Source organism: Macaca mulatta, chromosome 3 (assembly GCF_049350105.2).
Source record: "Macaca mulatta isolate MMU2019108-1 chromosome 3, T2T-MMU8v2.0, whole genome shotgun sequence".
NCBI lineage: Eukaryota > Metazoa > Chordata > Mammalia > Primates > Cercopithecidae > Macaca > Macaca mulatta.
This window is the reverse complement of record NC_133408.1, coordinates 195,104,142-195,129,580: the sequence shown is the minus strand read 5'-3', so window position 1 is coordinate 195,129,580 and position 25,439 is coordinate 195,104,142. Positions and strand designations below refer to the sequence as shown.

At 40.5% G+C, this 25,439-nt stretch overlaps 1 protein-coding gene across 10 annotated transcripts in view; it reads right to left on the bottom strand.

Annotated features, from left to right (window-relative positions):
* The window catches only part of RBM33 (RNA binding motif protein 33), a 134,490-nt gene extending 109,459 nt beyond the window's left edge, over window positions 1–25,031 (bottom strand). For all 10 annotated transcript variants that reach the window (XM_015135358.3, XM_015135359.3, XM_015135364.3 and 7 more), the window contains exons 1-2: window positions 24,773–25,031; window positions 4,044–4,122 (exon numbers count right to left, since the gene is read on the bottom strand). In XM_015135358.3, the coding sequence (XP_014990844.3) occupies window positions 4,044–4,122; window positions 24,773–24,815 (122 nt within the window). In that variant the 5' untranslated portion in view covers window positions 24,816–25,031. The remainder of the gene's footprint in view (window positions 1–4,043; window positions 4,123–24,772) is intronic.
* Window positions 25,032–25,439: the final 408 nt, after the last annotated feature.

The window sequence follows — 25,439 nt, the reverse complement described above, 5'->3', positions numbered from 1 at the left end:
GAAGAAATTCCAATTCAGCAAATATCAGGCAATGTAACCACCAATAAAGATACTAAACTACAATGGATTCAACACAACCCAACATTTAAATCTATGATTTCAAAATGATTCAAAAACAAAACTCATCCCTGCAAGATGCTAGGGCTGACTTCTTAGTTTGAAACGTGGTAAACAACAGGGAAGACTCAATCACCCTGTCTTTTCTAAGTAATCTCTAGCTCAGAAGAACCAACTGGTTTACAGTACTATTAGGTACTATAATAGTGTACTAGTACCATAGGTAACAGGAAAAGGGGAGGTATCACCACGTGCCCCCAAGTAGCTTCCGATGAGGAACGAAGCAATACTTACTATACTGCCACACCCCGGCCCCTCCCCCAAGTTCAAACCTGAATCCCATCCACTTCGAGTTCTATTAACTCACATAAAACACCAGCAGTTAAAGGGCACGCTAAAAACACCTCAGGGAGTGCAATCAGCAAAAGGAAAATTCTAGAAGACACACTACCCTGTTTCTTCAACAAAAAATTGCATGGAACTAAAATAAGATGGGGGAGAACCTGTATATGAAACAACACTTGAAAGACAACCATCAATGACCATGTGGGCCCAATTCAACCACAAAAAAGCACACAGACACATATCCAAACTGGGAAAGTAACAGTATACTCATACATACATTTAAAATAAGTGTGTATACATATGTATGGAGATATACACATGTGCATCTACATACATATACATAGACACACACACAAATATAAGAGAATCGGAAATTTACACACTAAGATATTTACATAATAAGGAATTTTTTAAGATACAATAACTATTGTGGCTGTATTTGTAAATCCTTTATTTTTTAGAAAAATATATTCTGGAAATTTTGAGGGGGTTGCAGAGTATGGTTAAGAGATTGGCTACATGCTGATAACTGGTGAAACTGGAGAATGGTGCACTGGGTTCATTGTACTAGTCTGTTTTCACATATGCTTGAACTTGTTAGTAACTTAAAAATCAATCAATTTAATCAATTTCAGGCAGACTGTGTATCTATTTAAAAAAAAAATTAACTATCATAGACACATGCAGGAGATACCCAGAATACAAGTTAGGGAAGAATTTCTTAAGGACAAAAAGCACAAACCAATTTCCTGCGCCTCCTGAAGTGGGCACTCAGGAGACCGCACATCACCTACCCTTGACCACAAGGCACAGCCTACAGTCAGTCACGACGGAACACCAACAAACCCAAAATAAATGGCCTGTCAACGTCATAAAAGACAGGCTACAAAATTCTTCCACATTAAGAAACAATGAGGCCGGGTGCGGTGGCTCAAGCCTGTAATCCCAGCACTTTGGGAGGCCGAGACGGGCGGATCACGAGGTCAGGAGATCGAGACCATCCTGGATAACACGGTGAAACCCCGTCTCTACTAAAAAATACAAAAAAACTAGCCGGGCGAGGTGGCGGCGCCTGTAGTCCCGGCTACTCGGGAGGCTGAGGCAGGAGAATGGCGTGAACCCAGGAGGCAGAGCTTGCAGTGAGCCGAGATCTGACCACTGTACTCCAGCCTGGGCGACAGAGCGAGACTCCGTCTCAAAAAAAAAAAAAAAAAAAAAAGAAACAATGAAAGAAAAACGCTATGTATGATCCTGCATTGAATCTTGAACCAGAACAAAAAATTCTTTTGGGGAGTATAAAGGAAATTATTGAGACAACTGAAAACATTCTGAATAACCACTGTAGAATAAAAAATTAAAACTGGGTAGGGCACACTAGCTCACGCCAATTCCAGCACTCTGGGAGGCCAAGGTAGGAGTATTACTGACAAAAATCTGAATAACCACTGTAGAACAAAAAATAGAACTAGGCAGAGTGTGCTAGAACAAAAAAATAGAACTAGGCAGGTCATGCCTGTAACCCCAGCATTCTGGGAGGCCAAGGCAGGAGCATCACTTGAGCCCAGGAGTTCCTGCTTGCTATGATCACGCCACTACACTCCACCTGCATGACAGAGAAACACCCTGTCCCCAAAATAACAACAACAACAAACCTCACATATATAGAACTGGATGTTTGATAAACTTCCTGACTTTAAAAATTATACCATATTTATATAAGTGAAAGTTCCTGTTTTGGGGAAAATACATGCTAAACAATACTGAAGCATTCGGAAATGGCATGACGCCTGCAACCTACTGTCAAATAGTACAGGAAAGAAAATTTTACATATACAGTATATCCATGTATGTAAAGAATTAAAATAACAACATCAGTTGACAAAAAGCACCTCATGAGTGTAAGAGAAGGTTAAGTGGGAGTTTCTGTATTATTCTTACAACTTTCTTGGAAGTCTGAAAAGAGTTTCCAAATACATTTCTTTCATGTTTTAATAAAAAGAATAAAAAACTATAAGGAAAAATATTATACACTTGACTGTATTCTTTTCAAAAATCTAGTTAAAGACTATTTTTTAAGGAAACACATGCCACAGACTGGGAGGAGATATCTATAAACAATAAAAATAAATTTCCAGTAAGTATAATATAAACAGTCCCTAAAATCAATAAGCAAAAGACAAACAATCCAAAAGAAAAACAAACAGATATGAACACACCATTCAAAGAGGAACTCCAAATAATGAGTAAGCTACTAAAAGACTCACTTAATATTTTATTCAGCTCACCATCACAGTTTTTTAGTCAAAACTAGCTTTAGTACTTACTAGTAAGACCATTTCTTTTCTAGGAAACACTTCGTTTTTAAGCACTATTTGATTTTTAGAATGCATGCTGGCTGATTTTGTGCGTCAGCTTGACTGGGACAAGAGGTGTCCAGCTACCTAACAAAACATTATTTCTGTGAAAGTCCATGAGGGTGCTTCCAGAGCTGATTAGTGATGAATCCATAGACTGAGTAAAGAAATCCATCCTCACCAATGTGGGCAGACACTACCCAAAAAGTTGGAGTTGGGCAAATTCACCCTTTTCTTGAGCCATCGTCTGCCCTCAGACATGGCTGCTCCTGGTTCTCAGGCCTCCAGGCTCAGACAGGGACTTCCATCACTGGCTCCCCTGGTTCACAGGCCACTGGGCCCAGACTGGAAATACACCACTCTACAGACCGTGTAACTTCTCAGTCTCCATAATCACCCGAGCCAGTCCTTCATAATGAATCTTTCTGTATATATTCTTTTGGTTCTGCTGCTCTGGAGAATACTAATACACTGCATGAGTCACTGAAGAGCAATCAGCTTTATGTGGACTGTAAGGGCCTCATAGTTCTCAAGGTAGATTATTCTATAAAACTTCTAGATGTGACACTGCTGTTTTCAAATTGACTGCAGCTTCAAAGTAATTGTTACATTTTCTCAACACAGTATTTAAGATGTTAAAAAAGTTATAAAGAATAACCAACATTTCTCAGCCCCACCACCCAGATTAAGCCCACACTGTATTTCTCCCAGAACACATCTCTAACCTCTATTATAACTCCTTGCCAGAGGTAACCACTCTATCAAACTACCATCTGTCATTACTGTAGATTTTTAAATTGTGTTTGTGTGTATTCCTAAACAGGTCATTTTCATCCATTCCTAAACAGGTACCTTCATCTTCACTGGTAACCAGGAACATGAAAATTAAAATTAGTGAAATACCATCTACACATATTAGAATGGAAAAAACATTAAAGTGTAGCCAGATATTCAGTACAAAGTAGAGCTTAAGGAACTCTGGCACAAGGCCACTCCAGTAATGGCTCTGGGTGTCCACAGTCAGTATCATCACTGTACAAAAACAAAGAAAAAGGACAGAAGACCTATGATCTGTTGGCAGCCCTCCATACAACACAGGCCTGGAACAGGAGCCCACGTCAGCCTTCTGCATGGAGAAGCTTCACTTTAGCCCAGGAGGGACAGCCCCACTCAAGAGAGAGCACCAGGTAGTCAAGGTGCTGTGTTCAGTAAAGACCCCTCGGGAGCCAAGGGTTAGAATGACAGAGATCGGCACGGGCAGTCAGGTGAAGCACAGGGGGCACGTACCTGTCCCAGTCCTCATCAGCAGCTCTTCTTCTCCACGACCGTTCCGCGCCAGGCTTATCAAACTGGTCAAAGTCATCATCTATGAGAACAGTCCATTGAAGTCAGTTTTACTAAGTTAAAATAGATACAATGCAAATAATTCAAACACTAAAACAACTTTTTTAAAGATTCCTGACTTGACATTTCAAATTACAAAAGTTTCATATATAACTGTCATAAACACCTTAGACATTTTCAATAATGAAACATCTTAAAAAACACAAAGCTATCCAAGAAAACCAATTCACTGAATATTGTTGGACATGAAAAATCACTAATAGGTTTTCAAAAAAAAACCCACAAATGTTATTAAAGTGTTTTTTTTTTAATAAAATGGGTTTTGAGTGTTTTTTTACTGCGTAAAAAAAATGTGATGTGCTAAAAAGTTGGAGACTTTTACAATACTTTTTGTAATTGTCACACTTTTCCAAATCATGGAAAGCTAAGATTCCACTTAAGCAAAACAGAGATTATGCAGGACGTGCTGAGCAACGAAAGTATAAGCACACACCTAATTCCAGGTTTTCTAGTAGCTACATTTATAAAAGGTAAAGAGAAATAGATGAAACTTTAACAGGCCATATTTTAACAATACATTTTATTTCACATAGTATATCCAAAATATTATCACAGTACGTATGGCCAGGTGTGGTGGCTCATGCCTGTAATCCCAGCACTTTGGGAGGCTGAGGCGGATGGATCACTTGAGGTCAGGAGTTTGAGACCAGCCTGTCCAACACAGCAAAACCCCATTTCTACTAAAAAAATACAAAAAAAAAAAAAATTAGCCAGGGATGGAGGTGCACGTCTGTAGTCCCAGCTATCCCAGCTACTTGGGAGGCTGAGGCATGAGAATCACTTGAACCAGGAGGCAAAAGTTGCAGTGAGCCGAGATCGCACCACTGCACTCCAGCCTGGGTGACAGAGGGAGATTCTGTCTCCATAAAAAAAGTGTGTATATAAATATACATGTAAATATATATATATATATATAAAAAAATACATAAATAAAATCATAGTGTGTAATCAATACAGAAAATATTAACAGCATATTTTACATTTTTTCCATACTAAATGCGCATTTTGCACACACAGCACATCTCACATCTCAGTGTGAACAAGCCACATTCCAAGTGCTTGGTGCCACGTGTGACAAGTGGCTACTGAAATGGACAGTGAAGAAAGAGCAATGAAGAGCAGAGCCCTTTAGAGGCCTGTTTCTTTTTCTGTAAAAATGAAGCTATTGTCTACTTCATAAATTTGCTGGAACATTAAATTTGACAATGTATTTTAAAATACAAGAACTGACAAATGGGTGGCAGCTGACAAAGTTATTTTTATTCCTAGTAAACAAAGAATTGAAATTAAAGGTTTTCATCTCAGACATACACACAAGCAAAGAAATTGGAGAGACAGCAGCACACAGATCTGTCTCCCCAGAAAGAGCCTACCCTAGGGGTAGGTGGTTGGGGTAGGGAGGGCCAGATGATATAAAGCCTCAGAATTTTCCCAGCCTGGAGCTGGAAATCAACCAAGTTCTACCGAAGTAATATATCTACTCTTACCAAACACTACTGATATAGTTTGAATATACGTCCCTGCCAAATCTCATGTTGAACTGTAATCCCCAGTGTTGGAGGTGGGGCCTGGTGGGAGGCATTTGGGTCCTGGGGGCAGATTCGGCATGGCTTGGTGCTGTCCTCACCATAGCCAGTGAGCTCTCTGGAGATGTGGTTGTTGTACAGTGTGGCACCCCTCCCTACCTCCGCTCACTCTCTTGCTCCTTCTTTTGCCACGTAAGGTAAGTGCCTGCTCCTGCTTGGCCTTCCACCATGAGTAAAAGCTCCCTGAGGCCTCCCCACAAACTGAGCAGGCACTGACGCCACACCTGTACAGCCTACAGAACCATAAGCCAATTAAACTTCTCTTCTTTACGAATTACCCAGTCTCCAGTATTTCTTTATAGCCCTGTGAGAATGGCCTAATACAACTAACTACCAAACAGAACGAGGGCTTTAACAAAAAAAAAAAAAAAAAAAAAAAAAAAGAAGAAGCAGAAAGAAAAGAAAATCCAAGAATTAAAGACATTAAAGAATTAGTAGCCTCAAGAAGTTCCACTTCCAACAAGACAGAACGAGGAACTCCATGGGTCCTCTCTCTGTGAGCCTGGTGAAAACTGTTTTATATAATAACCACTTAGAGTCTCTAAGAATAATTCTAAAGACATACAACAAATGAAAAGACACTTATTCCAGAAATCTACCAAAAATTTGCCAAGAATGGAAGCAAGAATTAATGGGTTTTAAACCAGGACCCACCCCTCTTCATCCTCGAAACAGTAACGCTAAGATTCCACTCGAGACCAGTGCAACCAAGAACACAGGACACCCTCCCTCCCCACTCAGCTCCCAGCTGGAGGACAAGGACCTCCGCATTTCACATCCCACCCCCACCTACCCGTTGCTGAGGGCTGAGTTCTGGGTGAGTGTGAGCGAGAGGGATGGGCTCCTTTCTTCCACTCAGGTCCCATTCATGGGACAGACACTGCTGGGCCCAGAGAACCCCTGCCCTGGGTCAAGGACTGGGGGTCCCACACCAAGAAAGTCAAGTTGAGGAGACCTGGGGCTGCTGCCTTCCCCCAGTTCCCAGGCACTCAGCTCCTAAGGCAAGGGTATCACCCAAAGACTGCTACACCACTGTCCACAGCCACAGCACAAGTGCTGTGGCTCAGGGAGGTGGGGGGTGAGGAAGCAGACATTTAGAACCAGAGTGCTCCAAAACTCTCCAAAGAAACTGACTTCAAGTCAAACAGTGCTCCTAGCAACAGTGAGGGAGAGTTCTGGTGAGAGCTAATTGGGAAGAGAGTGGTAAAAGCAGCTGGAAATATGGCCAGAATGTAGATGAGCTGCTGTGCTGGAGAGAAATGGGGACACAGACAGGTGAGCAGGGCCTCTGCTTGGGTCAGAACAAATCTCAAACACTAACATGGACACTATCCATTCAAAGGAGCCTGAATGTGATGGGCTCAATTTATAAAGCAATTTATGCCCCAGAGCATTACAGAAAGTGTACTCAGAGAGAGACAATAAAAGCCATGACAACCATCCCAGGGTAACTGTGCATGCCCAAGGCTGTGGTCACTGCAGAGCAACATCAAAAGCTTCCAGGGAGGGGTGAACACTTCATTAAAATACCCCAGCCAATCAACAAAGGAATAAAGAAGCAAATAACAGTAATAAGCCCAGGTGTGGGAAAACAGGGAGACCAGCACCCAGAGTTGCTACGACGTATTATCTAAAATGCCCAGACTTCAACAAAAAATTACAAGATATGGAAGAAACAAGAAAGTATAACCTATAATCCAACGACAACAAAAAGCAGGCAACATAAACTCCATGTGAGAGGACCAGGCGTCAGATTTCACAGAAAATGATCTGTAAGTAGCCATTATAAATATGTTCAAAGAATTAAATGAAACCACGATCAAAAAACCAAAAGAAAACATGATGACAGTGTCAGGTCAAATAAAGAATATGAATAAAGAGGCCAGGCGCAGTGGCTCACACCTGTAATCCCAGTACTTTGGGAGGCCAAGGCAGGTGGATCACTTGAGGTCAGGAGTTCAAGACCAGCCTGGCCAACATGACAAAACTCCATCTCTACTAAAAATACAAAAATTAGCCAGATGTACTGGCACACACCTGTAATCCCAGCTACTCGGGAGGCTGAGGCAAGAGAATTGCTTGAACCCAAGAGGCAGAGGTTGCAATGAGCTGAGACCACACCACTGCACTCCAGCCTGGGCCACAGAGCAAGACTCTGTCTTAAAAAAAAAAAAAAAAAAAAAAAAAAAAAAAAAAAACCCTTTGGGAGGCCAAGGCAGGCGGATCACGAGGTCAAGAGATCAAGACCATGCTGGCCAACACGATGAAACCTGTCTCTACTAAAAATACAAAAATTAGGTGGGTGTGGTGATGTGTGCCTGTAATCCCAGCTACTCGGGAGGCTGAGGCAGGAGAATGGCTTGAACCGGGGAGGTGGAGATTGCAGTGAGCGGAGATTGCACCACTGCATTCCAGCTGGCGACAAAGTGAGACTCCGTTTCAAAAAAAAAAAAAACATACACACACACACACACACACACACACAGAGAGAGAGAGACAGGAAGAGACAGAAATTATTTTTAAAAACCAAATAGAAATTCTGAAATTGAAAAATAACTGAAATGAATTCATTAGAGGGGCTCAGTAGATGTGAACTGGCAGAAGAATTAGTAAACTTGAAAACAGATCAACAGAGATGACATAATCCAAAGAACAGAAATCAGAAAATGAAAACTGAACCCAGCCTCAAAGAAATGTGAGGCCTTTAGGAGGCACAACAATATATGTGTAATGGGAGCAGCACCAGAAGGAGAGGACAGACAGGAGTAGGAAAAAATACTCAAAGAAATAATGGCTGACCACTTCCAAAATGTACTGGAAAATATCTACACATCCAGAAGGCTTGACAAACTCAAACGATAATAAACTCAGAGATTCACAAACACACGCAACATAGTCAAAATGTTTCAAAGCCAAAGACACAGGAAAAAAACCTTGAGAGCACCAAAACAAAAATGACTCATCACCTACAACGGAACTGCAATAGTTGTTTCTCCGTCAAAACGGAAGTAGCCAGAGGCTACTTAGCTAGATGACCTATTCAAAGTGCTCAAAGAAAGAGACCTAAATCCACCAACACGATCTTTCAAAAATTAAGGTGAAATAAAGACATTCACACATGAACAAAACAGGAAGAAATTTGTTTATAGCAGAATTGCTTCTAACTGTTGAATTGTGTCCCCCCGAAAAAATACACGCTTAAGTCTTACCACTCCTTCTGCCACCTGTGAATGTGATTTTATTTAGAAACAAGGCAAAGCATAATGACTCATGCCTGTAATCCCAAAACTTAGGGAGGCCAAGGTAGTCGCTTGAGGCCAGGAGTTCAAGACCAGCCTGGGCAATATATCCAGATCCTATCTCTACAAAAAAACTTTAAAAATTAGTTGGGTGTGGTGGTGTACACCTGCAGCCTCAGCCATTCAGGAGGTTGCAGTGGGAGGACTGCTTGAGCCCAGGAGGCAGAGGGTATAGTCAGCTATGACTGACTCACTATAGTCTAGCCTGGGCAAAAGAGCAAGCACCTGTCTCTAAAACTTAAAAAGCTATTTACAGGCGTAATCAAGTTAGGATGAGATCACACTGGATATTAAAGAGGGCACTAAATTCAATGATGACTGATATCTACATAAGGAAACAGAGATTTGGGTACAAACAGACACACACAGAGGAGAAAGGTCATGTGAAGCCAAAGACTTGAGTTATGCTGCCGTAAGCCAAGGAATGCAGGAAGCCACCAAAAGCTGGAAGAGGCAAAGGATTCTCCCCTAGAGGCTTCACAGGGAGTGTGGCCCTGCTGGTACATTAATATGGACTTCTGGTCTCCTGACCTGTGAATAAATTTCTGTTGTTTTAATATATCCAGTGTGTGGTATACTTAGATGTACAGATTCTATCTTTTATCTATATATTTGTTTATGAATTTGGCAATTTTAAGCCATTATTTCCTCAAATTTTTTTTCTGTCAATTTCTTGCTCTTGTGGGTCTCCTATGTGTATATAAGTACACTTGGTGGTGTCCCATAGGTCTTTTAGACTCTGTTCATTTTTACGTATTGTTTTATCATTCTGCTCTTCCAACGGGATCATCTCAATTGACCTTCAAGTTTGCTGATTCTTCTGCTTGCTTAAATCTGCTATTGATCCTCTCTAAAGAGCTTACTTTAGCTACTGTACTTTTGAGTTCCAGAAGTTGTTTCCTTCTAATAATTTCTTTATTAATATTCTCTACTTCTTCATATATCACTCTCCAGATTTCCTTTAGTTTTTTGGTTCACAGTTTCCTAAAGCACTTTAAGCGTATTTAAGAAGGTTAAAGCATCTGTCTAGTAAATCCAATGTCTGGGTATCCTTGTGGGTGGTTTCTATTTCTTTTTTTTGAGACGGAGTCTCGCTCTGTCGCCCAGGCTGGAGTGCAGTGGCCGGATCTCAGCTCACTGCAAACTCCGCCTCCCGGGTTTATGCCATTCTCCTGCCTCAGCCTCCCGAGTAGCTGGGACTACAGGCGCCCGCCACCTCGCCCGGCTAGTTTTTTGTATTTTTAGTAGAGACGGGGTTTCACCGGGTTAGCCAGGATGGTCTCCATCTCCTGACCTCGTGATCTGCCCGTCTCGGCCTCCCAAAGTGCTGGGATTACAGGCTTGAGCCACCGCGCCCGGCCTCTATTTCTTTTTCTCCTATGAATGTGCCATACTTTCAGGCTTCTTTGTATACAATGTAATATTTTATTTACTATTTACTATTTAAAACTGGATATTTTGTACATTGCAATGTAGTAACTCTAGAAACCAGATTCTTCCCCAGAGTTGCTGCTGTTACACAATGAAGGTTGCTGTCCATCTGTTTAATGGCTTTTTAAAACTACTATTTATTATATTCCTTTCTTAAGTGTGGTCACTGAAGTCTCTCTTCTGTTATCTCCCTAATCAACTAGTGACCTGGTAGATTTCCTTAAATGCCTGCATCCAATAAAAAGGAAAAATGAACAAAGCCGAAAGAGAAACTGCTTCAGCGGAGGGGGATGAAAATAACAGAGAGAACCTCTGTACCAGCTCATCAGTGATGAAAACCAATGTTAGGTTCCAAAGTTCCAAAACGGTTGCTCCCAACAGTTCTTGCCAGGTCAATAGTTGTTCCACTGGAAGGACCGGCATCTGGCATTTCCCACTTGACTATCTTCTGTCACATCACAGACTAGCAGAGTGGATTAAAAACAAACAAACAGCCAGGTGCGGTGGCTCTCGCCTATAATCCCAGCACTTTGGGAGGCCAACGCCGGTGGATCACGAGGTCAGGAGTTTGAGACCAACCTGACCAAGATGGTGAAACCCCGTCTCTACTAAAAATATAAAAATTAGCCAGGCTTGGTGGCGCGTGCCTATAAACCCAGCTACTCAGGAGGTTGAGGCAGGAGAATCGCTTGAACCCGGGAGGCAGAGGTTGCAGTGGGCTGAGATCACACCACTGCACTCCAGCCTGGGCAACAGAGTGAGACTCCGTCTCAAAAAAAAAATCCAACTATATGCTGCCTATTAGAGACTCACTTTAGACCCAAAGACACTAATAAATTGAAAGTGAAATGATGGAAAAAGATATTTCATGCAAATAGTAACCAAAAGGCAACTGGCAGTTACACTAGTATCAGATAAAATAGATTTTTAAATTCAAAATTGTTTCAAAAAGAAAGAATACTGTATACCAACCAAAGGGTCAATTCATCAAGATATAACAATTATAAACATATATGCACTGAAACAGAACACCAAAATTCACGTAGCAAATGCTGACAAAAATGAAGGGAGAAAGACACTGCTCTACATTAATACTTATCGAGAATTCAACACCCTACTCTCAACAAATATGAAGTCCAGGTAAAAGATTAATAAGGATACAGAGGACTCAAATACTATAAATCAATTAGAACTAACAAATACAGGGTACTTGGACCAATAAGTGCAAAATATACATTATTTTTAAATGTACAGGATGCACTGTCCCTGATACATGTTAGGCCAAAAAATAGTTCTAATCAATTTAAAAACATCAAAAGTCATGCTTCATGAAAACAAGGAGCATTCTCTATCCATGAAAACATAACCAAAGTCCCAATATTTTATAAGCTAAAAATTTGGCTTGTGGCTTTTTTCTCATTAAGACACAGCGAGGGAAACAGTACTTAATCACAATCATCCATGGCAGCCATTGCTAATTAATTAGAGCATCCACTGGGTACAGTGGCTGGAGCCTGTTGCCCTAGCTACTTCGGAGCCTGAGAAGGGAGGACTGCTTGAGGTCAGAAATTTGAAGCTGTAGTGTGCCATGCTCATGCCTGTGCATGGCCACTGCACTCCAGCCTGGCCAAAATAGTGAGACCAAAACAAGAAAAAAGGAGGAAAAAAAACAGCATCCAATTCCGCTGAAATGAGAACATCTTTTTGCCAGGTTAGCTAATAGCAATCACCTAACCTTGTAGCAAGTATATAATCTCTGGCCTCCTCACTGATTTTTGATTCTGGCCTCTTTCTGCTTTTTAAAGCTCCCACTAATTCTGACGGACAGCTAGGGTTAGGAATCCCTGTGTTCATCTCACACTGTGCGTCAGTGCAGGACCTCCGGAAGGAAATTTAACTGCCATCGTGCTACACAGCACTTTCTGGAAATTTCAGAGTTAAATCCACAAAAGCCAAAATTAGAGGCCAGGATCATCAAAAATAATTAAAGTATTTTCCCAAAGGAGAGACACCATAAAACAGCTAAGGAAAGTGGCTGTTGAAATCATTCCAAAATCGGAGAATGCAAGATAAGCAGAAAATATGAATAGAACTGAAGGGTCATGAAACCTGTATCCTTCACTCAACAACTACTTCTTGACCACGTAATATATGCCAGGCACTGTTCTAGACACCTGACATACCAAAAAAAAAAAATCTTCACCCTGTGTAGGTTACATTCTAGTAAGAAAAGACAAACAGTAATCCCAATAAATTAATATATGGTACGTAACTTAAGGCCTTTATTGGAAAAGACTAGAGCAGGAGGGTAAAGAAGACGGGAAATGAGGTAAGAGTCAGCTGGTACAAACTGGGCTGACTATAATTTTAAAGAGAATAGAGTAAAACTTAAGAAACAAACCAGTATTACATGTTAATGCGACATATTTTAATGACAAAAAGTCTATAAAACAAATATTTTTTACAGTTTTCCAAAACTCTTTAACATCTGACTTTATAGAAAACAGCTGAATTCTATCTGCTTCTGCATTCAATCTCCTGTGATATATATATATTTTTTCCTGAGACAAGTCTCATTCGATATATTTTTTGACTGAAATACATGAAAGAAATCCGACTCCAAATAGATACATAGTTGTAAAAAGAAGTACTTTGTCTTTTCAAACAATTTCAGATATTCTTCTTTGATACTACACTAATAATCAAAAAGTGGCCATTTCTTAAAGATCGGCTGCAATGCAGAATCTGATATTTCATACCCTCTTATGTTAAAGAACAAGCATGTCTTGCACTGTTATTGGACCTTTAACCATGATTTTGTGCCACCATGCAGTGGTCATTTTGAAAACACTGGTTCCCTGATTCATGTAGTACTCCAAATGCTAACACATTTCATTATCCAATATAAAAAAATCACACTGGTTAATAACATCACGAATCTCATCAGGAAAGTCTTCAAGTGCTGGGAAGTTCTCAACCTCACAGTATCAAATACAAGTATTCCAAAATTCTCATTTTTGTCTGAAAACTTACATGTTATCATTGGCAACAAATAACGTACACTGTTTTACTAGAAGTGACAGGCTCACTTCATTTTCAAGAATCTATATGCCAAGCACAAAAATCTGAATAACCACAGTCTGTCAATTGTCCTTTCAAGTAAAAATGATATTCTACAGAAAAAATAAGAAAAGCCAGCGCACCTCACTATTAAGTTGAACAAGTACCTTTTTTTTTTTTTTTTTTTTTTTTTTAAAGAGACGGGGTCTTGTAATGTTACCCAGACTGGACTGAACTCCTGGATTCAAGTGATCTTCCTGCCTCAGCCTCCAAGTCGCTGAGAATACAGGTGCACACTACCCTGCCAGCTGGACAGGAATTTTTCCTGAAGACAACTGTTATACTTCATGACGAAACAGAAGTCCTTTATGCATATGTTTCCTATTTGTCACAAATATTTTTTAAATGCACTCTAGGATCAAGATTTAATTAAATACTTGCCACTGCCTTAACGTTAAACCACCAGAGAATGTACCCACCATTACTTTTGCAACACTGATGCAAATGTCAGCACGGTAAAAAAAGGCAAACTGCCTTAATACCATTATGAAAATAGTTTGACTTCACAGACACTCTGAAACAGTCTTGGGGACTCCCAAGACTTTGAGAAATACTGTTCATCATTGAGTGAACAAAGGTAGTATGTACAAGGATGTTCATCAAGAATTGTTCCATTAATTGGAAAAAGTAGAAATAAACCAAATGCCCAACAAAAAAAGCCAGAGCAGAGAGGTCAAATAAAAGTACAGTCATGTAGTTACACATTAGGCAGCAATAAGAATTTTAAAGTCAAACTATGTTTCCTGACATGAAAAAATACCCCCAATAATATCATGGAGGGGATCATACAATATGGTATGGCCATTGTGTATGTAAAATATATGTGTACACGTGTGCCCAGGATATAAGCCAAACTGCTATAATGGTAGTTATCTCTTCACAAAGAATTAATTATGGATTTATGGTCCTCTTTATTCTTCCTTAAACTTTTAAAACACTCATTTATTAACGTAATAGCTTGATTATCTATACTAGACTAATACATGATCATTATGAAATATTATTGCAATACCTAAAAGTACAAAGATATTAAAATCATCCCAAATTTCTCTGATAAAAACAATTACAACTAGGAGAACATCACCACCAATGTTTATCCGTGCACACAGGTGAACACATAATGTGTGGACAAATAAAATTATTAAAACAGGACAACATATAATATTTTTAATGAAGTATTAAATTTCACATTATGTAAATTTAACAGCAAAAAAGCAAACGAATTTAAATTAACGGAATGACTGAAATTTGAGTAAAGATTCCAAAACAAAAAATACATACAAAGTGATGACGGATGGGGAAATCAAGTCTGGTTTGACACACTAGGTAATAACTGAGATGAAGGCTCACGATGACTGTATTTTTGTCAAGTAGATGGGCATTCCAGGGAAATAACAGCACAGAGGCTAAGAAGTGCTCACGAGCCTAGAGCACAGCGAGGAGTTCAGGTAAGTTGACATACTCATTGACAGAAGTAGTCAGAAAGAAAAGGTGGTAAAGATTTGGGGCATCACTAGAAAAGCAACGTGAGAAAGCTATACTTCATATGCAACACAACCCCAGTTTAGAAAGGGTAATCTAGTAGCAAGAAGCAAGAACTAACTAATCGCTAAAACATAAACAATGGTAAAACAAAATAAAAACCAACCATTAAGGGAAAAAAAATGTGGTGAGCATCGCAGCGCAGAAACAGAGGGGAGAATAAGACAAATTCATGAACTAGAAACTGTCAATTTAGAAATTCCAAGGCATGTTGACTGACTGAAAATAACAAGGAAGGAGAAGTCAATGAAAACATCAGCATTTTGAAACTGGAATATTAGCTGTGGATTGACGGATACATGTGCTGGTTTGTTTGAGGGTGGGGTAGAAGTTAATTAGTTTGGTTTTTAAAATGCTGCATTTGTATTATTACACTTCACTCAGCCATCTTTTGCAATATTTTTTAAAAGTTTGACTTGCTGACTGTACTAAATTGCACAATCATACTGCAACACCAACAATTCCACTCAATCCTAACACTAATCATCTGGAGTTAGGGCAGGCCCCACAGATTAAGGACTCAGTTTCACAAAGCTGTCCCACTTCAGATGCCAACTGCAACGAGGTGCCCAGGCTACTCACACTTATCCCTGGCTAAAGTCTAGAAATGCTGGGGTTATCACACCTCCACCCATTGCTATTACTATAACAATTCACAGGACTCAAGAAAACACTGTACTTACTATTACAGTTTATTATAAAGGATACAAATGAAGAGCCAGATGAAGAGCAACACAGGGCTAGTCTGAGGGGTCAGGGTGTACCACCCTCCTAGCACGAGGAGGTGCTCACCAACTCAGAAGTTCCCTAAACCCAACGATTACACTGACTAATGGTGATTACAACCAATCTTCAGCCCCTCTCCCCTCGAGGGAGGCTGGGGGTTGAGGCTGAACATTCTAACCCTCTTAACATGGGGTTAGTTTTTCTGACAAGCCCCCACCCCAAAGCTATCTAGGGCCCCCACCCCTGCTATAAGCCATCTCATTAGCATAGAAAATATAGTAAATTCAAAGGGTTTCCAAAGTTCTGCCCAGGGAACCAGGGCAGAAAAAAATATTCATTTTTTAATCATACCACAGCACCCCCCAAAAGGGCATGTCCACCAGAACCTTAGAATGTGGCCTTATTTAGAAATAGAATCTATGCAGAGGTAATTAGTTAAAACGAAGTCATTCTGGATTAAGACTGGCCCCTAAATCCAAGGACTGGTGTGACAATTCCATTTCTGGGTATACACTCTAAAGAACTAAAAACAGACACTTGAAGACGTATTAATATACTCAGGCTCACATTAGTATTACTTACAATACCCAAAAGGTGGAAGCAACTCAAGAGTCTATTGAAGGATATATGATTAAAAAAAAAAAAAAAGTAGCATAGATACATATTGGAATATTATTTAGCCTTAAAAAGGAAGTTCTGACACATGCTACAACACTGATGAACCCTGAAGACATTGCGCTAAGTGAAATAATGACTCAAAATTTATAGGGCAAGCTAGCACAAGAACCCTGTACAGCCTCTTTGTATTCTTAATATATTCTGAGTCATTTCCCTGTTTTTCTTTAGAATACAGACAAATCCTTTTTAAAGTTCCAGTTCATAGCAGTCACACTAAATATAAACCAAGAAGAAATGTGTCCACATTAGTCCAGAACTTTAAAGGAAAAACAGCGTATCCATGAAAGCCAAGGAGTAAAAGATTAACTGAGCAAAACGAAAGAGGTCAATGCCCTCCTTACCTGGAAAATCTCCTTCTAAGGGCTAAACATTGTACAAGACATTCCATTTTAACAGGGGAATCAATTTTCCTTCAAGACTGAAGATATCCACCAAATTTCCATAATTCTCTATCATGCAGCAATTAGACATCTACAGTTACAAACTTTTACTTACCATTCTATTTCTTCTTCTTTTCCAGAATCCTGGACTTGGATTAGACACCATATAGACTATTAGCTTGCGATAGAGTTCTAGCAATTATCTAATCTAAGGGTCAGCAAACCAAAGCCCATGGGCCAAGCAGGGCCTGCCACCTGTTTCTGCCCAAATTTAGCTACCACCCATCTATGTAAATAAGCTTTTAATGGAACATAGCTATTCCAATTTAGGCATATATTGTCTATGTCCATGGCTGCTTTCGAGGTAAATGGCAGAGTTCAGTGCTTCCAACAAAACCCATCTGCCCTGCAAGCCTAAAATATTTACTATTTGACCCTTCACAGAAAAAGTTTGCTGACCTTTGTATCCCAAAAGTTCTCAACTTTCTTTCTCCTCAGTATCACACTCATGTATAGTATGTTCCTAGTTCAAATCACTAGTAGTCAAAATTCCTTATTTTATAGATGAAGAAATCCAGATCCTTTATTTAAATATTAACTAGAAATCAGGTGATGTTCAATAACTTTCTAAGTGAACATATGAGCCTTACAGTATAACTATTAAGTTCTGAGCAGCCAAGCCAAATTTTCAGAAAGCATTCCTATACCATGTTGCTTTAGAAATAATCTGTAGTCACTGTCTTAAAAATCTCTTATGTTGTTACATGGGCCGCAGGACAGGTTCTCCCTAAAATGAACTTTTTGTTTATGAAGTATAGTGCTCATTGGTCATTTGTTTGTCTTTCAACGAACTTTCTTCATTCAGGGTTTAAAAATTAATCATAACAGAAGTCTTGCTTGATACAAGATAGAACCCCTTCTATTACGGGTTATAAAGGCTTGCTCTATCAACCTGGGTAGCCAGGAAGAGACACATGAGCTGAGCTCAGCCTCCTGGATGTTCCCATTATGACTTAAAATCTACAGGAACTGACACTCATTTCTTTTCCCAGGAACCTAGACCCTCTTTTTTTTTTTTTTTTTTTGGTAAGACAGAGTTTCCCTCTGTTGCCCAGGCTGGAGTGCAGTAGCGCAATCTTGGCTCACTACAATCTCCACCTCCCAGCCTAGCCATACAGCCTTCTAAATGGCTGAGTTTAAGTGTAAGGGATGAAATGTCAAACAAAGGGGAGAAAATGTTGTTAAAAACTTCTAAAATGAAAAAAGGTCACATAAAAATGATTCGGAATCAGAATGTCCTCAGACTTCTCAAGAACAGATCTGGATGCCAGAAAACACAGCAATACCGCCAAAAATCTTACAAAAAGGAACTCAAACCTAAAATTCTGAACCCAACCAAACCACCAATCAAGTTGTGAAAATTAAAAATTCCTTCAAACTGAGCAGTCTCAGTCTCAAAAAATTCACCTTCAACACACACACTTAAGAAGCTGTGGGTCGGGCGCAGTGGCTCATGCCTGTAATCCTAGCACTTTGGGAGACCGAGGCAGGCAGATCACCTGAGGTCAGGAGTTCCAGACCAGCCTGGTCAACATGGTGAAACCCCGTCTCTACTAAAAATACAAAAATTAGCTGGGTGTGGTATCATGTGCCTGTAATCCCAGCTACTTGGGAGGCTGAGGCAGAAGAATCGCTTGAACCCAACAGGCGGAGGTTGCAGTGAGCCGAGATCACACCACTACTACACTCCAGCCTGCCTGGGAGATAGAGCAAGACTCCGTCTCAAAACAAAACAACAACAACAACAAAAAAGAAGCTATGGCACTGCTTAACTCTGTATCAATGTGGAAATCTGAACATAAAGAATAATTTTTCTAGGAAAACTTAAATGATCGCAATTTACTTTTCATCTTATAAAACTAAATAAATCAATAATAATACAGAAAATTGAAAAGATAACTTTTTTAAAGGGAACCAGACCCAAATGGCTCTGGAGAAAAGAGTTCTTCCACAGTCAACAAGAGATTTTTACACTGTCCCAAAAAATTTCACAACTCATTCTAAAAATCAACATACCATAAATAAAAGGACAGCACAAATGTACACAGAAATACCAAGGAAGAAGACAATAAGTCAGTCTCCCTTATGATCACAAATAAATCCTAAAATGAAATCCAACAGTATATTAAAAAGAACAAAATGTGCAGATCAAGATTTTGAACCCCAGAATGCATGCTTAGTTCAGCACGGGAAGTCTATCAATACATTACATTAAGAGATTAAAGAACAGGGAAAGAACTCATAATCACAACAGACGCACGGAAAGCATTTCGCAGCTCAGAGGCAGCAGTGGGGATGGTAGTCAGTGTTCCCGGCACAGTGATGCTAAAGGGGTAAGAACCTGCCCTCAAAAAATTGTGATTGTGCATTGTGACCTGTCTGGTGGTTCTCTGAGGCATCAGCTCAGAGATCACCCCCTCAGAACTCTCTCAGGGCTACAGCAGCAACCAGGCAGTGCTTGTCAAAAGCATTTATAGACATCCACTAACCACGGTCACCTGGGGCAAGGGACGATGGACAAGGTAAGCAACACACAAACTGAAAAGCCTGGGAAAGAAGAGGCTGAGGAGGAAAATATATGAAGGAATGAGAGTGTTGAGGGCTCCCATGTATACTGGGAAATCTGGAAGACAAGACCATGCACACGCTGAAGGCTGGGCACATGCTCAGAAAACAACTCGAAAGAACCCTAGATTTAACCTCTGGCTGATCTTTGCGTTCCGAATATGCAGAAGGTGAGGCTAAGGGGGGGGTGGTAAGTGGCCTGCATGAGCAAGGAAGTAACCTCAGCTACCTGTGAGCACAGGAGTTTTTGTTTGTTTTGTGGTTTGGGTTTTGTTTTATTTGTAGCTCCAGTCACTTGAGGACATCTCCATCAGATCACTGGCTGGGCAATGACACAACACAACGGAGACATCAGTGACCACAAGAGACAAGAAATAGAGTCTCTTTTCATTTCGCAAGTCATAAAAAACCAGACAACTGAAGCCCACAAGAAGAAACAGCAAACCCAGAAAAGCGGGGACATTGTGACTTCCCAAATTTCCACATCACAGTATTTAAAATGTCCAATTTTCAGTCCCAAAACTGAGGGAACTGAAAAAATCAAGTTAACATGATTTAATCAGTTACACAGGTAAATCATGTGGAACTAACATACATTAGGATACAATTATAGATAATTTTTCAGAATCATACAGAAAACATGTCATTCTTTAATTCATTCACCAAGTATTTGTTTAACACATGCTATGTGCCAGGAACATTTGGAATGCATGGCAAAACAGATGGCATTTTTTGTCCTCATGAGGCTTACAGGCTACTGTGGGAGGCAGATTTAAAAAACAAGTAAATAAGTAAAGAAAATTACAAATTAAGATAAACGTTCTGAAGAAAACAAGGGTGCTACAGGTGAAGAAACAGGAAAATATTGAAATTATCCAGTCTAAGGAGCAGAGGAACAAAAATAAAGAGCCTTAAAAAACAGGGGGACATCATTAAAAGTACCAATCTATGCATTATGGGAGTCCCAAAAGGAGAAAATAGAGTACCAGGAAAAAGAATTGGAGAAAAAAATAAAAAGCTTCCAAATTTGGTGAAAGACATGAACCTACATATTCAAAAAGTTCACCACTCCAAGCAGAATAAATTTGGAGACCCACACCGAGACACATTATGATCACACTATCTAAAGTCAAAGACAAAGAGGATCTTGAATACACCAAGAGAGAAGTGGCATGTCATGTACAAAGGATCCTCCACAAGATTAACAATTTCTCATTAGAAACTATGGAAGCCAGAAGGTGATAGGATGAAATATTTAATATGCTGAAAGATAACAATTGTCAACCAAGAATTACTTATCTGACAAACTGCCATTCAAAAAATTATATCCCCAGGTATGACCTAAGGGACTTTGTCATTAGTACACCTGCCCTACAAGAAATGCTAAAAGTACTCATGGCTGAAATGAGAGAGGCTATTTTTTCCCCACTCCTCAAACTCTCTTGATTGAAGCTAAGAAATTAAGCATGAAAGATTTTCTTGAAGGAAAAAAAAAAAGAATTAAATGGCTATACACACATAATTATCGTTATGAAAATATCTCATTTATCAGCACTATTAGTGATTAAAATGCTCCAAAAATGTCCTACCAGGTAAATTTTACCTGTTGAAGTACTAAAACTTGTTTCACTTTCACAATTTCGAACAAAAACCTTCTGCACCATGCTTCATACTTTTCCCGCCTTACTACATACTGACACAGTGGAAGGAACACTGAACTAGAAGTCAAAAGACCTAAATTCGAATCTACTTCCCTTTCTTAACAGTTAGGCGGCTGAATGTTTCTGGGCGAGTTTACTCTCAAATGTAAATTAAGATAACTGGTTTAGTATCTAAAGTCTTAACTCATCCCAGCAGTGTATCTTGCTATAAAATTTTACCAGCCTGGGGTTTGAAATACACAAAAGTGGTACTAGATGATGGGTATGTGGGTTCATTATTCTACTACTGGGTGTGTTTGAAATTTTCCATTGAAACTTTTTATTTCTAAGAATCGACTAGAAAACAAAAAATTTACAAGCACCCATTTTTTCACCTCCCCTATAAAATTAGATTCGCTAAGGCCCAAGAATGCTGTTGTAAATCTTAAGCGAGATAATGCACTTACCAGGTTGGAGGCTTTTTACAATTTGTGTACTGATTTTTTATTTTATATTTTACAAGGAAGCACTGGAACTAAGAAGATCTTGAAACTCATTAAACTATTTGTTCCTTCCCCCAAAATGTTTTTGCCTTTATGTTTTTGTTTTCAGTCTCCAATAAATAACAGTTGTCATTCTCTCTGTTATTAGTAAGGATAGCAATTCCATTCCTCTATCCTTACTACTTGACTGCAATACCAAATGACTCCTTTGAAATATTTCATGGCAGGGCATGGTGGGTCATGTAATAGTCGCACTCTGAGAGGCTGAGGCGGGCAGATCACTTGAACCCGAGTTTAAGACCTGCCTGGGCAACACGGCAAAACCCTGTCTCTACAAAAAATACAAAAATTAGCCAGGCATGGTGGTGCACACCTGCAGTTCCAGCTACTCAGCAGGCTGAAGTGGGAGAATCAACTGAGCCCAGGAGGCCAAGGCTGCAATTAGCCATGATCATACGACTGCACTCGTCTGGGCAACAAAGCAAGACCCTGTCTCAAAAAAAAAAAGTAAAAAATAAGCAAACACTCCTATAGACACTTTGTGGTACCCATTTTGGCTATCCAGATTATGGATAGCCAAAAAAGCCTGTTTATCTGGATTACATTCAGTGATATTACTATTTTACTATCCAGATTATGGATAGCCAAAATCCATTTTATTCAATAAATATTAACCACTTACTATACAGGAGACCAGTGATTTTCAAACTGACAATCTTGAACATTTTGTGGGTTGTGAAATTAATCTAGGTCACAATCAGCATTTTACTGTAATGAAATAGAAAACATTAGAGTGCATGGCATAGTATGGACCAGCATTGTTCATGAATTTTTTTTTAACTTTTATGTATGTACTAAATCACCATGTCAATCACATTTCTGTGGCTGCCATTTTAAAAAGTTTGAAAGCCACTGTGCTAGACAATATGCTAAACTGAGCTGCCAAATAAGCTATCTGTAGCTATCAATAAGGTATTACCAATGTAAATATTTCTCTAAGCTAACATGATTTTAATCAGTTACACAGGTAAGTCACATGGAAATGACTAACATAACTTAGGATATAATTATATTATTTCCTATTTGTAAAGAAAACATTTCATTCTTTAATTCATTCACCAAATGTTTGTTGAACACATGCTATGTGCCAGGAACACGTGGAATGCTGGTAAAACAGGCAGCATTTTTGTCCTCATAAGGTTTACAGGCTACTGTGGGAGGCAGATTTAAAAACCAAGTAAAAATGAAGAAAATTACAAATTGAGATAAACATTCTGAAGAAAACAAGGGTGCTACAGAATGAAAAGAAGAGAGGCACAAGAGCAAGAGACAGACATTCCTCAGAAAGAATGAATTCTCAAGGAAAGCCTCCCTTAAGAGCATGAGACCCACTGGATCAGGAGTCAGCCCTGGCAAGAGCGGGGACAGGAACAGTCCAAGATGAACTTCCAGGATAAGGGAAACAATCACACAACATGTTGATGGGGTAAGCAGGGACTAAGTCATACAGAACTCACAAACCTCGGCAAGGAGTTTGGTTTGAATCGAAGAGCAAAGGAAACTCTGGCACTTGTGACAAAATGGAAGGAAAAACTCCAAAGCATCGTGAATAAAGCCTACTTATTCTTCTAAAACAGCAATTCTCAAAACTTCTGACCTCAAAATTATTGAAGACCCAAAAAAGCCTGTTTATCTGGATTACACTCAGTGATATTACTAATTTAGAAATTAAAAATGAGAAACGTAAAGGAATACACAAGCACATATCCCATTAGCCATCAGCATAACGTCCTCACATATTATTCAGCCTCTAGAAAAAATACAAATAACACCTTAGTCTTTCTAATGAAAAGAGTGTTGACCCAAGAGTTTCCAGATTACACTGGGAATGCTATAAAACAAGTAATTCCGACCCCCAGAAAGACAGGTGAGCTATATATTTTAAAATTTTAATTAGAAAGTCTCAGACATAGCACGCAAACATGTATTTAAACTGAAAGAAAAGTGGCATATAACAAATCAAATTGCCAGAAGCAACATTCCTACACTTACTCTTTGTAGTTTTGTTTTTCCATTTTGTCAAGCAAACGTTTTGATAGTTGGGCCAAAATTCCTAAACAGGATGACTGCAACCTAACCATCCGCTAGCATTTACTAAAAAATACTTCTCGAGTATACACTAGACTGGCTTTTCAACGTTGCAATGGTAAGAACTAATCCCAAATGCTTTTGTTATCCATATTTTACCATCTTTTCAAAGTTTTCAAAATAATCATTTAAAACGTCACTTTCAAGTATCTCTCCACATATTTTTAAAACCCCCAGTGATATGTAATTTTACCTGAAAGTAGTTTTACCCACAATTTTTTAGAGATAGGTGTTTCATCAATATTGTTCATGCTTGCAAACAAGAGAAACTATCCAAAGGAACTGACTCAACATCTAAACCTTTTGTGTCATGTTTTCACTTCTGCAAGACGCAAATAAAACACTAACAGGTTTTTATTAGACAACAAATAAGTTAATTTAAAACAGGGATTTATTAAGACTATTGCTCAAGAAATCTCTCTTTCCAAAATGGCCTACTGTCGCACATTCCTTCACACAGGTGAAGCTTTTCACCTGTTATGTTTTTGTAATGGGCTTGAAATCAATCTAAATCTGTCAGGATGGCCCCACAATCTTAACCACCCACCCTACAGCGACCTGACCCGCTCTCCCTAAGTGACACTGTCGCGGTGGGGGGACGGGGGGCGCTCTCCTAGCCATAGGACACAAGGCCGGCTTCGGCACTTAATGCCCGCCAACGCCAGAGATAGGCCTGACACTTTAGGCAGCCTTGCAAAGTAGAGGACACACGGAAGTTCACAGGTAAGTACGATCTGCACAGCGGAGAGGAGGAGCGAGCAAGGGATAATGACAATAGGGAGGGAAGGCGGGGGAGAAAACTGAATAGGCCGAACACAAAGACAGTCGGAGCCGGGGAGAGCCTCGTCCTCTCCTAAGCGGGAAGGCCCGCCGGCCAGCACCCCCGCCCACCGCGGCTCAGCCCTGGTCCCCCGAGCCCGGCGGCCTCACGTACCTCCGGCGCCTGCTCCTCCGCTCGCTCCCAGGGCGGCCGCCATGGCACTCGCGGGGCCCGGCCTTCAGCCTCGCCCACCAAGCCAGCTGGTGGGCCAACGTGCCTGGTCCGGGCCCGGGTACTGGTGGCGGAGGACAGGGAAGGGAGGGTGCTGCAGGAGGCAGAGGCGAGGCCGGGCGTTTCGCGGTCCACAGCTGCCCCTTCGCCTCCGCAGGAAGAAAACAACAAACTACCGCAACATGGCCGCGGGCCCGCGCCCGCCGCGGTGCACCCTGGGATGATGGAGGCCGGGAGGCGGGCGGGCGCCGGGGCCTGCCCCCCGCCGAGGCCGTAGCAGCCCCGAGGCCGCCGCCGAGTTTCGGACGGCGCGCGTGCAACGCCAACACCCGGCAGCCACCTCCGCCCGGCTCCTGAAACCCAAATGTTTGAAGCAGGGCGGGGACGACTGCTGGCCGTAGGTCGATTCCGGGTTCAGTCGTAAGGCGCTTTGCAGCAGTCGGCAAAGCGAAGCTTTACGGCAGCCGGTCTCCCGTTAGGAGTTGAGGACGGAAGGCCCAGCGTACGGTCCCCGGTCAGGGGGAACCTAACTATCGTTTCTGTGCCTGGACAGTAGGAGAGTGGGGTCTGAATGAGCTGCAGTAGTGAACGCCGACGGCTTGTGTTGAGG